At 34.4% G+C, this 14,541-nt stretch overlaps 2 protein-coding genes across 2 annotated transcripts; both read right to left on the reverse strand.

Moving 5' to 3' along the window:
- Positions 1-8,447: 8,447 nt before the first annotated feature.
- On the reverse strand, positions 8,448-10,008 carry LOC7460973 (uncharacterized). The gene has a single exon (XM_002307419.4). The coding sequence runs from the start codon at positions 9,332-9,334 to the stop codon at positions 8,753-8,755; it is 582 nt and encodes a 193-aa protein (XP_002307455.1). The 5' UTR covers positions 9,335-10,008; the 3' UTR covers positions 8,448-8,752.
- Positions 10,009-10,320: 312 nt separating this feature from the next.
- LOC7460974 (replication factor C subunit 2) lies at positions 10,321-14,209 on the reverse strand. Its single transcript, XM_002307420.4, has 12 exons — positions 14,067-14,209; positions 13,896-13,974; positions 13,691-13,770; positions 13,489-13,611; positions 13,322-13,391; positions 13,152-13,225; positions 12,676-12,796; positions 12,533-12,595; positions 11,546-11,605; positions 11,312-11,437; positions 11,136-11,219; positions 10,321-10,660 (listed from the first exon to the last, which is right to left on the reverse strand). Exons 1-12 carry the CDS (start codon positions 14,108-14,110, stop codon positions 10,556-10,558), a joined length of 1,029 nt encoding a protein of 342 aa, XP_002307456.1. The 5' UTR covers positions 14,111-14,209; the 3' UTR covers positions 10,321-10,555.
- Positions 14,210-14,541: the final 332 nt, after the last annotated feature.

The following is a 14,541-nucleotide window of genomic DNA, read 5'->3' on the forward strand; positions in this document are numbered from 1 at the left end:
TGAACCATTTACCTGAATGGTTTAGATGTTAAATATAGTCTTTGAACTTCATCATATTGCTTGAATTAAGAAGTTGAAGCATCATTTCCTCCTGATAACATTAATGGAGGATAAATATCTCTCACATAATATTAATGAATGATAGATATCTCTTACATAATATTAATGTTGATGAAAATATGATAGGCCCTTTGTAAACTTTTAAACATATGAGGATGTAGGGAGATGATCATTCTTGACTTTTAACATTTTATGTTAAAACACAAAAGAATAAACAAATAAATCCTCGTGACCCAACATGTAGCCTAGAAAATTTATCAACTTCATATGTATTTGGATTTGAAATGATTTCAAACCTAACGATGATGGGTTTGACAGCTTGCCAGACCCATATGTACTTGGGCTCAACGCGTAATTGAACCCAAGAACATTGGACTTGATACCTCTCCAAACCCAAACACGTTGTTGAACTCAAAGATGTTGAGTCTCGCATTTTGCCAGACCCATATGCACTTAGATTTGGCGTGTAGCTGAACCCAAGGGTTTTGTGTTTGGCATCTTGCTAGACCCACATGTATTTGAGCTGAACACGTAGCTAAGCCCAAGGATGATGGATCTAGCATCTTGTCATACCCACATGCACTTGAACTCAACGCATAATTGAACTCAAGGGCGTTAAGACTGGAAGTAAGCAAGACCCATGTCATTTGGGCTTGGTAGGCACATTGGGTTATTATCCTGTTTTTAGCCCTTATAATCATAAGTTTTTAAGCAAACTTATATATATATATATTGAAGCTCAATCACATCTATATTATAATTAAAGTTTAGAGTATCTTTATAAATAAAACCAATAAGATGCAGTTATAATCTTTCACAGAAAGCCTGGTATGAGTCCAATAATATGTGTACTAAGAGAGAAAGGACTTGTGACTTAATTCAGTGATAAATTTTCTTGGTTTAAATTCTCTTTAGCCCTTTATTTGTTTATAGTTAAACTTCAGTCCCTAAACTCATTAAACATTTTTTGGAGTTCTCGAGTTTCATGACGATTAACGAAAGAGGCCATGTATGCTCCTTTTTATTGTTTAGTTTTTAGATTTGATAAGAGAGTAGGTTTAGAAGCTTTAGGATAAAAGTCTAATTTTGTGAAAACTTCAGCCATTTAATTTTTTAATTGTAAAAGCTTATTCTAAAAATAATATCTAATCATATTCACACACGATATTTAATTAAAGGATTAAGCTTTGCCTTTTTACTATAGACATTTTGAGTTAAAGAAAAAGGTGTGGTTTAAAGCTTACTTAACCTAATATATGGTCAATCATATCTTAACAATTATAACTTCGTTTCACTGCCCAAATGACAGATGTGCCAATTTTTTTAAAATTTAACAATATAATGTGAGTGATATTATTCTGAATCACTCGAATAATTCTTTAAGAAATTTGAATTAATTGCACAAAAAGCTTCGCTAGCCAGATTTTCATGTTTTGTAATCCATAGAGTAGGAGCTTCATACGATGAAACTACATTGAACTAGAAGATTTTTTGAATACATATAGTACACTTTTTTTTATTAACGTGGGTGTCTGGGCCAACTTGCGTGTACTTCAACTAATCTCACGGGCCCTGAAGTTAACGACCATGTAAGCCTCCAATGACACTGAGATTTGTGGAGCTCGAACTGGTGACCTTTAGAGAGCACAGTACATATTTGTTTTGAGGAGTTGACAAGTTCCTCACCAATTTAAGCCTTCGCCTCCTATCGGAATCTTCATTCCAAGCCTACTAACAAAAGCTAAAAGAGATTGGGAAAATACTAAAGCTTTAAACTGAAAAACACGGCCTGTTGGAATATTATAATGATAATTTTGTCCTTCATATCAAAAAGTTTAAGATTAGCTATCGGAAGCGTGAAGGTCATTTCATAAGATGCATTAGTTATTACTAAGTTGATTAGCGGCAAACAAGTCTATTTACATTTTAAAAACACAATGAAACTACCAAAACACTCTTAAAAGTAAAAACCTTAAAACTAGCTTTAAAGGGCAATTTGGTACTTTTATAATGATATTTTTCATAATTATCATGTCAAATAAAGGGAACTTTGGTATTTGACTAGACATAAAAAAAAATAGTAAAACAACCAAAATGTCCTTTAAAGTTAAAAAAAAAAATTAAAATTAGCCTCAATGAGCTTTTTCATCTTTTCACAAAAGTTTTTTCATTATTATCAAGTCAGCTTAGGGACAATTGGATCTTTTTATAAATAAAAAAATAAAAAGTAGTTGGTGTGTATGAGAGGTGCACACGTCTTTCGAGTAGCGTATGTGGCGTCTCCTATCATCCAAAAATACCTTTCTGCCATGTCATTGGAAGTGTCGTCAAATCCTTTTACTTTTGGGGTGGCGCGTGTCGGCGTTGGATGGTTGGTTTGTCGCTAGTGGGCTTTTTCTTTCTTTCTTTTCTCTCTCCGCCCCTAAAATAACAGTTTGGTCCTTTTTGTTTTTAGTATTTCAAATTCAGTCCTTATTTTATTGATTTCTAATTTTTATTTTTAACCCTTTTATAAATGTTTTATTTGTTTTCAATTTCATCCTTTAATCCCAATTTATCATATATTATGTTTTCCAATTTGATCTTAATTCTTTTGATTTTTATTTTTTTTCTTGATCCTTTTTTAAATATTTTATTTAATTTCAATTTCATCCTTCTATTCAAATTAATTGTATATTGTTTTTACTAATTTGATCCTCATTATTTTGATTTGTTTTGGGGGTTGTTTTGCTAAATTTATTTTTCTTTTCAATTTCACCCTTCAATCAAATATAATTTATTTTGTATGTCAATTTTGATCCTCATTCTTTTCAATCTTTTTAGATCCTTTTGCATAATGGGTTTTTCTTTTCAATTTCACCATTCAATAAAATATAAAATTTACTTTCTATTAGAATTTTGATCTTCATTCTTTTAATTGTTACTTTTTGTTTAGAATCCTTTTGTATAATTAAAAAAAATTCAATTTTATCCTTCAATATTTGATTGATTGAGAATTGAACTTCATGATTTTTCGAGATAGGGTGCTTCTGGTCTAATAATTTGGGTCACGAGTTTGAATAGTTGATGCGGATTAATATTTTTTATATCTAGTTATTCCAATATCATAATTTAGGTTGTGGGTTTGGCTGGATAACCTGGGTTTGGCTCGACTCTAATATCCAAAGTTATAGATTTGTTATGTTAACTCAGGTTGACTAGAGCTAAAATTTTTAGATCCTTCTTTTACCTTATTGTATCCTTTCATATTTAATTGGCTAAAAATTGAGCTACACTGTTATTCCTTTTTTAAAAAATATATTTTTTCCCAAGTTATCATGATTATTTTTAAAAAATATTGATCCATCTAAAATTATTTTCTATTTTTTTATCATATAATTAAAATAAAATCAATTTATTTAACTTGTTTGGGTTTGTGACCCAAGTCTAAATTTTTTTTCTTTTTTAAAATGCACTTATTACATCTTAATATCATTTTTTTTAAGAAAAAAATGGTCTGGCTAAAAAAAAAAGTACAAGCACCAAAGCTAGTATAGTTCTAAACTATAAGGCCAAATTAATTGACTCGTAGATTCCACCTCCCATGGCAAGATGAAAATTAATAATAGTACAATTTTTTTTAAGAAAAAATTCGTCTGGCTAAAAAAAAAAGTACAAGCACCAAAGCTAGTATAGTTCTAAACAATAAGGCCAAATTAATTGACTCGTAGATTCCACCTTCCATGGCAAGATGAAAATTAATAATAGTACAATAACTCTAGTTATAAAGCCATACCAACCTAGCTAGTCAACCTAGTACCCAGTCGTGCCAACCTAGAGCCTAGACTTGTCCAGGTTTAAAAAAATAAAGAAACAATTAACTTGGTTTGACCTTATCAAAAACTCAAGTCAACCCACAACTTAAATAAAATCCAAATCCAAAACATGTTGACATTTATTTTTATTAGAATGATGTTTTGGCTTATATATATAGATATAAAGAAATGGTTAGCTCAAATTTACTGACCCTCCTGGGCCTTGCTTTAGATAAAAATTTTAAAATTATGATAATAATTATTTTTATCGTTACATGTTTTAATTAGACAATTTTAAAATTAAATTTTTTTTACAATGATATTTTAAAGATAAAAAATAATAAATATTACCTCTAGAGATTCAATACAAAAATTACCTCTAAAATTATATCAATAATATATTTATTTTTATATCTCTGTTATTTTAACCAAAAACAATTTTATCAACATTTTTTTTATTACAAGAAAGTAACCCAGCACAACCTTAATGTTTAAAGTTTTGTAAGTGCATGATCAGGCAAAACGTAAAAGCGAAATGCTTCCTTTCCTAAGATTAATTTTGAAGACACCAGTTAATAGATGGAGTGAGAGGAAACTTTGATACAATTCATGGATGCATGTTTAGATAATTATTTTCAGTCCGGTTTAGTTTTTATCCAAAAAAACAATTAAAATATTTTTTTTCAAATAAAACCAAACCAAATCCAGTTTTAGTCAATTTAAGTTCAGTTAATATATGTTAAAAACTAAAAAAACCTATATTTTAATTTTTGGGCTTTTTTTAGTTTTTTTTTTCTGATGTGCTTTTGAAAGACTTGTAATTAATGTTCGAATTATCCAATTTTTTTCAGAGATTCCAGAAAAGAGTATTAAGTATCTTGCAAAGATTCCTCATATTTCTTCTTCTGTTTTGTTTTATTTTGTTTGAGTGAGGGAGAATTTAAATAACAAACAGCAAGATAATAAAATCCAAATTTACCTTCGAAGGAATTAAAAAAGAAACAACACATAATATTGTCAAAAAATTAGAGCACCATCCTTTGTTCCTTTTACAGTGTCAATCATAGTTTTTAGACCCGGTCCGGTTCAAGATCCGGGTTCCGGATTCTGACCAGGTCATCGGGTTGTCCGGGTCAATTCTTTAAAACAAATCAAAACGACATCGTTTTAGTAAAAAAAACAAAAGTCAACGGGTTACAACTGGGTTTTTGACCGGGTCTTGTCGGGTCAACCGGGTCGCCGGGTCACACCGGGTTTTTCCTTCCCCTGTTTTTTCTTCAACCTGATCCGGTTCCAGCCCCGGGTTAACCGAGTCCCAGATCAATCTACTGGGTCAGGCCGGGTTTTAAAACTATGGTGTCAATTCGCATTTTCTTTTATTTATTGATGTTCCGTTGTCCTGTTGGAAATGTCTGTTACAAGCAGTAAACAGACAATGAGGGCAGAGGAACGAATAGTTGTCTCTTGAACACAAATAAAAAATCATCGAGCACATATAATAGCAGAGGAAATTTCTTTTCTCGACCACTCCTCTTGAGTAAAATATTTCATGCTACTTCTTCCAATGCTATGTTTGGAAAAACAAAACAAAGCTGCCATGCTCTAACGGAACCTTTCTGGCTCAGTTTTAAGGCATAACAAAAAGGAAACGATTCACGCTTCGAAGCTGAGCTGGTCCAAAAACCATGGACGGTTCTCAAAACACAAAGCGAGCCCATTTTACGTTCAAGAGAAACATGAATACTAAAGAGAGCAACATAATGATTGCCTTGTCGGCTTGACAGAAATTTTTTGAGAAAGATAGGATAATGCACCTGGATATTGGTTCTGCTCTGTTGTGGGAGTCCATAGTTAGTACTGCAGCAAACCTGTTGAAAGAAGATAGACATATAAATCGATTTTCATTTCAATACTATTGAAGATAACCTAACCACTTGCACCTGAAGATACTGAAAGAGCTTGTAATTCAGTGTAGTGCATCTCACCAGCAGTGTGACCGGGGTATCATATTCCTTCCTGCTTGTTGCATGAAGTTGTCTCGAGGTAACTTTTGCTCCCCTGTGTGCAAGGCCCTCTAATTCATGTTGAAGTGCTTGCATCCAATGCTTTTGTACATGAGTGCCAGGGACCTTAAATAACAGAAAATCTCCCGGACACAGATGATACAGCAGAAATTGGTAAAGAGCTCCATGTAACATAGCAAGTAGCCAGTATCTAGATCTGTAAAGATAATGTAAGGGGATCAAATTGAAAAAAAATAAAGTTAAGGGACCAAAATTAAAAAGAGAGATACCCCCCCCCCCCAGCATGCACATCTGTCACTAACGTTGGAAAAAAAAAAGGGATGGAACATTTCTTTAAGTTTCAAATTTTATCCCCGAAACTCTAATTATTTTAAATCATTGATATTAAATTTTGTTTTGCTAAACCAAGCATTAACCGAGCAACAAAACATTTCCTCGACACCTTGAGATCCCTATACTCTGGTATGAAAACAAGTCATCAAGACCAATCACAAATCAAAGCAATGTTAAAGGATCAAATAAAAAGAAGAAAAAATTAAGGGATCTAAACATAAAAAATATGAGGGACAAAAATAAAAACATTATTCGAATGAATAATGTTTGTCCTCACAAGCTATAGTGAAAGACTGGTGCCTTTTAATTTTTTTATAACTAGGTTACTTCTCGTGTTACACTACATGTTGAATAAAAAAATTGAATGTAAAAAAAGAATGTCCCAGTCGTAGTGAGATTTTTTTTCATTATCATTAAACATGATCAATTTGGTCAAATTTAAAGACTCTTGACTTGACTCCTTACTTAGTTCAGGTTTCAAATTAAATCGTATGAGAGTTGTCTTAACATGACTTAGTTGACTTGACAAATCCTAAGATAAAAAAAAAAATCAAAGGAAAAAACTCAAATAACAAAAAAAAACCTCAAGCATGTGAGTCCTAAAGCAACCTGAACGATCTGTAAAATTGTGGTTTGGCTATAAAAAAAACTTAAAATGATAAAAAAAACTTTAACATTAAGACATGGACATATTGGATTGAACCGAGTTAACCTGTCAATTCCATGATCTGAGTCATGGACTCCACTAGATTCAATAATATTTTTTTATTTAATTATATTATAAAAAGTCACAAAAATCAATTGTAAAACAACCAAATATTAAATGATGAAATTAAAAAAACACAAAAGAATAAAAAAAATCAATGTTAATGTTAGAGGATAAAATTAAAAAATATAAGTCAATAAACAAATTCAACATAGACTCTATGTTAATGTTGAAAATAAAATAAAAAATAAGAGAGAGAGAGAGAGAGAGGTCAGGCTATGTGTGCGAGCTTAGGTGGCCCAACATGCTTTGGCCTTAAAAAAAGCCTAAGCATGTGGGCTTAAGGCGGGCCCTCATGCATGGGCCATAATTTTTTTTTCTTTTTTAAGTGTCGTCCACTCTTTTTAAAAAAGAAAAAGAAAGAAAAGAAACAGATGATGTACCCAAAGTGCCAACCCAAAATTCAACCACCACCATGGTGACCGGAAATTTAGAGGATGGGGTTTGTAGATTTTCATCTAAAAAAACCTAATAAACATCATAAAAACCTTTCTAAACCAACCAGTAACCCAAAATCACCCAAAAAATAAAAAGTAATTGAATCAAAAAAATTAAAACAAAACCTAGTGTACTTTTTCAAGTATGTTTATAGAAAAGCTCATTATCATAAAACTTAAAACAAAACCTAGTGTACTTTTTCAAGTATGTTTATAGAAAAGCTCATTATCATAAAACTCCTCTTGCCTAATGGAATTGTTGACACCAATAATGATGACTTTCGTTGTCAAAAACAGTCAAACTAAACATTTTCTCTCTCTCATCATTTTCATAGGACTTTGTCTCTCCTCTCTTTTAACTCATGGACTGAAGAGTTAACAAAATGAACTTTTAAATCAAAATTGAAGTTGAAAAAACTATAGAATTTGTGTATGAGGATGAAAAAGAACATTTCCCCCGAGTTTGAGATTGGTCATGGGTTTTCTTAGTGTTTAACACTTTGATCCTCAATTGTTGAATTTTTTTTCTTTCCTTAACAACTTTTGACAAATTGGTCATGAAATTAGGCATAGGAGGCTAAATTTTTTAAAAACAAAATTGAGGATGAAAACAAAATAAAAAAAGTTATTTTGGATTGTTACAGTACGTTAGCCAACCATTTTAGTATATTTTGTAATTACAATGAGCTCAGCCAACATTTAATTTTTGTCATAGTGGTGTGATTTTATTCAAATTTCATGGTCATGGAACACAGATTGGTTGCAGCTTATATTGACATTAGATATTTATTTAAAACACGGTTTATAAATTTTGATTGATAAAAATATCAATAAATTGAGTGTTGGTTGGAAGAATCAGAAATTACGAAGACAGACAAAATTGTTCTGATTTGTCAATATGATTAAGCAAAGGCATGCCGGGAGCAGGTTATATGCAATTGGCAGGCAGATGTCTGGAGTTTCAGGCATCAAATTATCAATCATGTCCTCATGAATAGAGACCAGAACAACGACTAGAAAGAGCAACGAGCACTTGATAAAAACCTTTTTTCTTCATTGAATTGCCTTATTATCTATAGAAAAACAAGACAATGGCGTCTACATAACGACATTGACTGAGATTTTGGAACGAGCTTTGATTTCGACGTGCAACTCGATAGTACTCTTAGAAAACAAAACTCCGAAACTCCATGGGAGGAGAACAATAAATATCCACAGGTCATCTTGGGCTGTAGATCCAACAAAGTGACAACACATGTGGCATAGTACATAACTGTAAAGCAATCAAAACTTATCGACTTGGTAAACATTCCGAAGAAACAACATGTATATGTTCCTTCAGAAAAGTCCAAACCCAGCCCACTGAGCATCACTCACAGGTCGAGGTGATGACTGATACGATGAAAATGAGGACGCTGGTGAATCACGAAATGACGAGAACGACTTCCTACTTGAAATGGACCACCGAGACAGCGTGTCGAGGTCGGAGGTATAATCAGGTTCGGATGCAGGTTTAGCTATGCCGGCGCTGGTCCTCCTCTTGCTGTCTTTTCTCCTTAATAGAGGTGATGGGAAGCACCCAGGTGAAACACATTCAGGTCGGACATGGGTGGGTTGCTCAAACCGCCAACGCCCAGAGCGGCTACGTGGAGCAGATCGAAATGAGTGGGCACGGGGCTCTGGTGGAGGGAGAAAAACGGATCTAGCTGGTGGAGGCTTAAGCTTTTGCTTTTGTACTTGAGGAGTTGGTGATGGACGCCGGTGATTGAAAGGTGGTGATGGTGATGGCAATGTCGGGGGTGATAGTTCTTTCTTTTGCTGTTTTTGCTGTCGTTGGATCTTAGGGACACCAGGTCGGATCTCCCATTTAAATGGGACAGCTCCAGGCTTTTTGAAAGAATCGTCTATTTCTACTGCCATCTCAGCTGAGAATTAACTAACCACACTGAGAGCGAAGAAAGCAAGCACAGTAACAAAAATGACACAATTCTCTCTTCCTGTGTTCCTCAGAGATTGTTGATAATATAGTTTTATATATAGCGAGGTGAAGAAAAGGTTTGGTCTCGGCGGGATTAAAGGCATGAAGCGGGGTGGCGGGGCCAGTATAGAGGTTAATGGGTCCATGCACGTAGATATCAAAAGACAGAAATTTCAAGTAATCAAATAGGACAGAAGCTAAGGTTGCAAAAATTCAAACTTTAGAGATTAAGACATGAGAAGCCGACCATATCCTTGAGAAAATACCATCGCCCATGAACTGCCACGTGTATGATATCTGGGTACGTATAGACTATAGATTAAACTTTTAATACATAATATTGTCTTCCACGCCTTTAGCTTTTGTTGTATGAGCAATCCTAGCATGAGATCATGGACATTTCGGCAGATTTACTTGTAAAAATTAAACAAAAGTAGTCTAGGTCACATCAAATAAGCCGCACAGGACAAAACATGGCATCCTTGACTAATGCAGATTAACTACTACTACCATGAGCTGTATGAATTTGGACTCCAAAAGTAACTATAATGATCTTGTGCACCATTCCGAATTTCAAATATTACAAATGATCATGCATCATATGAAGCCTCTGGCTGTCTGGCAGCCCGACAAGCCTGCAACGGTGGAATTGCCACTTGTAAGTTGTGCTCCTAAATCATAATGCAAACGTGAAAGGGCTTTCAAATACGCGAGGACCTATAATCATATCAACTTCAAACTTAGGTGGGGGTAAGGATAACCAATAAGAACGCCTTTTTGTCCCAGCTTTCAGCAGTATTTCCACTAACAACTCTTAAACCAAATAATCATATAGGCGTCTCATTGATAGATTTCTATGCCTTCCGAAGGTTGCGAGTTTCAGGCACTCGATTGAAAAGAAAAATGGGCATGTAAAATAGAGAGAAAATTGGCAACCACTTGTTTCAATCTTTTAATCAATTAGGGTTCAAATACATGAAAGTATTCTAAGTAGCCACCGATCCCACTAGGAGGAAGAAAACGATTGAAAAGCACATGCATAAATATTTTGTAGGCAACTCTTCTGTTAAGAATTTCTTTTACAGAACAGTTTCCAAAAGTGGAGCATTATACCGTACATGATCTCACCATGTGCTGCATCTCAATCCAAGCTTGAATGCTAGCTAAATATCATAAGAGAATTCTTGTGGCATGTTGCAAAGAGATCGCATTGTGTTGCTAACCACATCCAGCAGCTGCAAATACTCATCCGCACCATCAACAAGACACTGCAAATACAGAAAGGCATAAAATATAAATATTATGTTCAATAGGGGCCACTATGATATCATGTGCCTTCAAAAATTTATACCCGGAAAATGAAATAAAAATAGAAACAAGAATATTTGGAGACACTTGATTGACATTGATGGGTCAAAGAAGCTCCTTATAAAAAAAAAGGGTGAAAATAGTGAGATCCAGTAATGGGGAAAAACAAACTTCAGCGGTTCTCTCTCATATGCATCATCAGAAATGGTGGTGAAGTGGAAGGGGTGACAGCAAGGTCAATTATTCGAATACAGCATTATAACCATTTTCTTCTAAAAAAAAGAGCAAATTATGGTTTTCTATCAGCAGCAATACTGGGCCACCCAAGTTCCTAACTGGTTTATAATATAAGACACTCTTGCCAAGTACTCTTCTGCTTTTGTTATTATTAGTTAAGCTTGTGTGAAAAAATAAACGAGCTTCTGAGAAAGTAACCTTATCAGCAGTAGCCAAACTCTTGCATATGCGAGCCTTTTGCTCATCTGATATGTCATCTACTTCAACCACCACCTCAAATAACTGGAAGAAATCTCATATGAGTAGCATATTTATCTGTCAATTGAAAATTGACAATGGCAATGAAAGTAGGTTAAGTGTAGAAAAAACAGAACCTGAGCAAGCATCTGAGAGACTGGATATCCTTCTGCAATTACATCATTTACTTCCTTGTTCGCCAAATCAAAGTCACCATTTTTGCATGCTGCATAAATTGCCTCAGTAACCTCTCGTGGAATGGCCTAATAAACCACGACACCATGAAAATCCGGGCACAAAAGGAATACCATGCATAACAAGAATATATATTGCCAAAACAAAAGGCCCAAAAAGTTTTTAATATAACCTACCCCTGACACACTTATGAGGTCTTTGGATGAAATTGACGATCCAAATAGGCGAGCAGCTCCCTGCAATAAGCAAATGCTGAAGTTCAACTATAACTGAGAGATGGGAAACTTGAACAGAAGACAATGCATGAGCTAATGACTGGGTATTGTCTGCTTTCAAAATGGAACTTTCAAATAAAATGATCAAAACAGTCAGATAAACAAATGGTCACAAAAGTAGGATCTATGATATTTCATGTTCTTATGCTAAGGAGCTCTCATCAATTTGTTCTCGTACAAATTCAATTCAAAAAAAGATCAACAAATTGCAAAACATACATTTGGACCCTTCTCTAGGATGATCATTCAAATATCACACACCAAAGGCTTACTAATAGTACTAGCTTTTTTATGGAAGCACTCTTCGTGAAAGGGCTTGGCTGAGCAGGTCTATTGAGAATCTCATCTTCGATTGTGTTATATCAGAAATTCTAATATATGGTATATTTCTTTTTGAACCTATAGATGTTTCTGATCCTGATATAATCATAATAGGCCTAATCCTCAAAAGCTAGAGACTTTGAGATTATGTTTGCACAATAAAACAATCCAATCTAGTGAAACAAGTTTTCATGCTTGATGAAGGTCAAAAAACTGTCACTCATTTGAAGCAATATTCATAAAGGCAATGGTAAACTCAATAACATTAAATTATGCTCTGTTCTATCTCATGGAATTAAAAACGCCATAAGAAATCAATATTTTAATATGAATAGTCTCAGCGAGTGATAAGGATTCAAGGATAGTCTGCTTCATGCCTTCTGGACCAAGAGGAAATGAAAAATGACTAGTAAGAAATTGTAGTTTAGTTTGTACAAGTAGCAAGACCATAACTCTTGGTTAACTAAATCAGTGAGCAACTCACAAAAATAATGGAGTACAGAATATAAGCATGATAGTCATGACATGAAACGGGAAAACAAAAGAGAAAAAAAAAGCATCACTTACTTGCAAGTATGTGATAGCCCGGCGAAGATCACCTTGTGAGACAGAGCTTAAGGTTGAGAGAGCCTGCAGTGGTACATTACATGTTTTTGCTAGGAAATCAAGCCACTGAAAAAATAGGAATGAACGTGGCAAGTTTTTCATACCTCTGTGTCCAGAGTGAGGCCTTCTTCATTACAAATGTGCAATATACGATTGCTCATGATTTCTTCTGGAAGTGGTTTGAACCTGAATTTTGCACATCTTGAAGCAAGTGGCTCTATGATCCTGCAAAAAACACAATCCCCTGAATTATGAGTGCAAATCATGCAATAATATTTTTTTCTATCCAAAAAAATAAAAGATCAGGACTGATGGCCATAGAGTTCACAGAAGAAATTTGCAGTGGAATCGTCATTGCACCTAAGCATCACCTCATTGATGAACCCATACAATGACTCCTTGTTTTATTAGGAAAACAGATGCAAGATGGAGGCCATTTACGTCAGAAAACTATGTTTCACAAGTACATCGTGCCCCCAGAGTGCAGTAACAATCTTACTAATCGCAGAATCCCCAACAATCATCAAATTATGTGTAATGACATGTTGTATGAAAACTAAGCAGAGTAGAATTGGCTCACCTGCTAATGTAATTACATATGAAGAAGAATCTAGTAACTTTGGAGTAAGTTTCCATTGTACGTCTCAGGGCATTCTGTAATGTATTGCATAGATTCCAAGTGAGATGGCATCCATGTATTTCACATTATTTTTGTAAATAACCAATCATAAAGGGAAGAAAGAAACATGCCTGAGCATCTTCAGTCATCGAATCTGCCTCATCTAGGATGATAATCTTATAAGGTGGACAAGGGTAAACCCTGTAGTAGTGGAAGCATAAAAGGCGAATGTGAAGGGCAAGTTGCTATGATGTTCTAAGTTGAAGAAAAAAGTTATTGCAAGAAGAAGAATGTGCACCCTTGACGCTGACCAGAACCTACAGCCACAGCAGCAAAATCCTTGATCTTAGTCCGAACAACATTGATTCCACGGTCATCACTTGCATTTAGTTCCAGAACCCTAGACTTGTAGAGTTCAGGCCTGTAAGAGATTGTCATCAATGCAGAGAACATTTTCCAACAAAAAAACACAGAGAGTATTGCTATAAAATTAGCAGTACCCGTAGAGCTGGTGTGCGATGGCCAGGGCAGTGGTGGTTTTTCCGGTACCAGGTGGGCCATAAAAAAGCATGTGTGGGCACTGCAAAAAGGGAAAAAAAAAAAAAAGCAGAGTGGTCGAGCTAGGGTTTCAACTGAAAAGAAAATACATATATATACAGTAAAATTGAAGGGGTAATAGATAGTGAGAATCTGCATCTCGCTCACATTTGCGGTCTCGAGAGTGTTAGTGAGGACGCGAACAACCTCATCTTGGTGAGCTACATCCTTTATTTGCTTTGGTCGACTGCCCAAAATAGCAAATAAAAAATCAGTGTTTTAACAGAAACGTAAATACTATAATTGAAGGAATTGAAGAGAGATATTTTATTTAGTTACTATTTCTCCACCCATTGCTGTGAGCTCTGCAATAATGGCGCCATGCCTGTGTCTTAGGTTTGTTTGTGAGATATGATTGATAAATTGTAGGGAGGGAGGGAGGGTGTTCCAACTTTTCCCGCTTTTAGTAGAGTTTCGGCCTTTGGGCCGTGGGTTTGTTCTGTACAATGTTTGTGATGTCGACTACCATGAAACGCAGCGTTTTCTATTTATCCATACGACAAAAGTAAATTGGATTTAATGAGAGGCCATGTCTCTTTACCTGACACGTTCCATGCTGATGTGGTTTGTTTCCATGTTGTACACACTTGACATGTGTCATGTTAACATTTCTTCCATTTTACTTTTTTTTTAAAAATTACCATGAGTTTAGTCTTTTTTTTTTCTTTACCTTAGTTTTTTTAAAAATCATAATTTACATCCTATTTATAAGTTAATAAAATTTTACGTAAAAAAACATCAATATAAAAATTGA

Source organism: Populus trichocarpa, chromosome 5 (assembly GCF_000002775.5).
Source record: "Populus trichocarpa isolate Nisqually-1 chromosome 5, P.trichocarpa_v4.1, whole genome shotgun sequence".
NCBI lineage: Eukaryota > Viridiplantae > Streptophyta > Magnoliopsida > Malpighiales > Salicaceae > Populus > Populus trichocarpa.

What these genes read in the sequence shown, in the direction of transcription:
- LOC7460973 (XM_002307419.4), bottom strand. Translation starts at nt 9,334, where the DNA reads ATGGCAGTAGAAATAGACGATTCTTTCAAAAAGCCTGGAGCTGTCCCA.
- LOC7460974 (XM_002307420.4), bottom strand. Translation starts at nt 14,110, where the DNA reads ATGGCGCCATTATTGCAGAGCTCACAGCAATGGGTGGAGAAATA. An exon ending in CAGCAATGGGTGGAGAAATA is followed by an intron (nt 13,975 to 14,066) that starts GTAACTAAATAA and finishes TATTTTGGGCAG; the next exon opens with TCGACCAAAGCAAATAAAGG. An exon ending in GTTTGGCTACTGCTGATAAG is followed by an intron (nt 10,661 to 11,135) that starts GTTACTTTCTCA and finishes CTGTATTTGCAG; the next exon opens with TGTCTTGTTGATGGTGCGGA.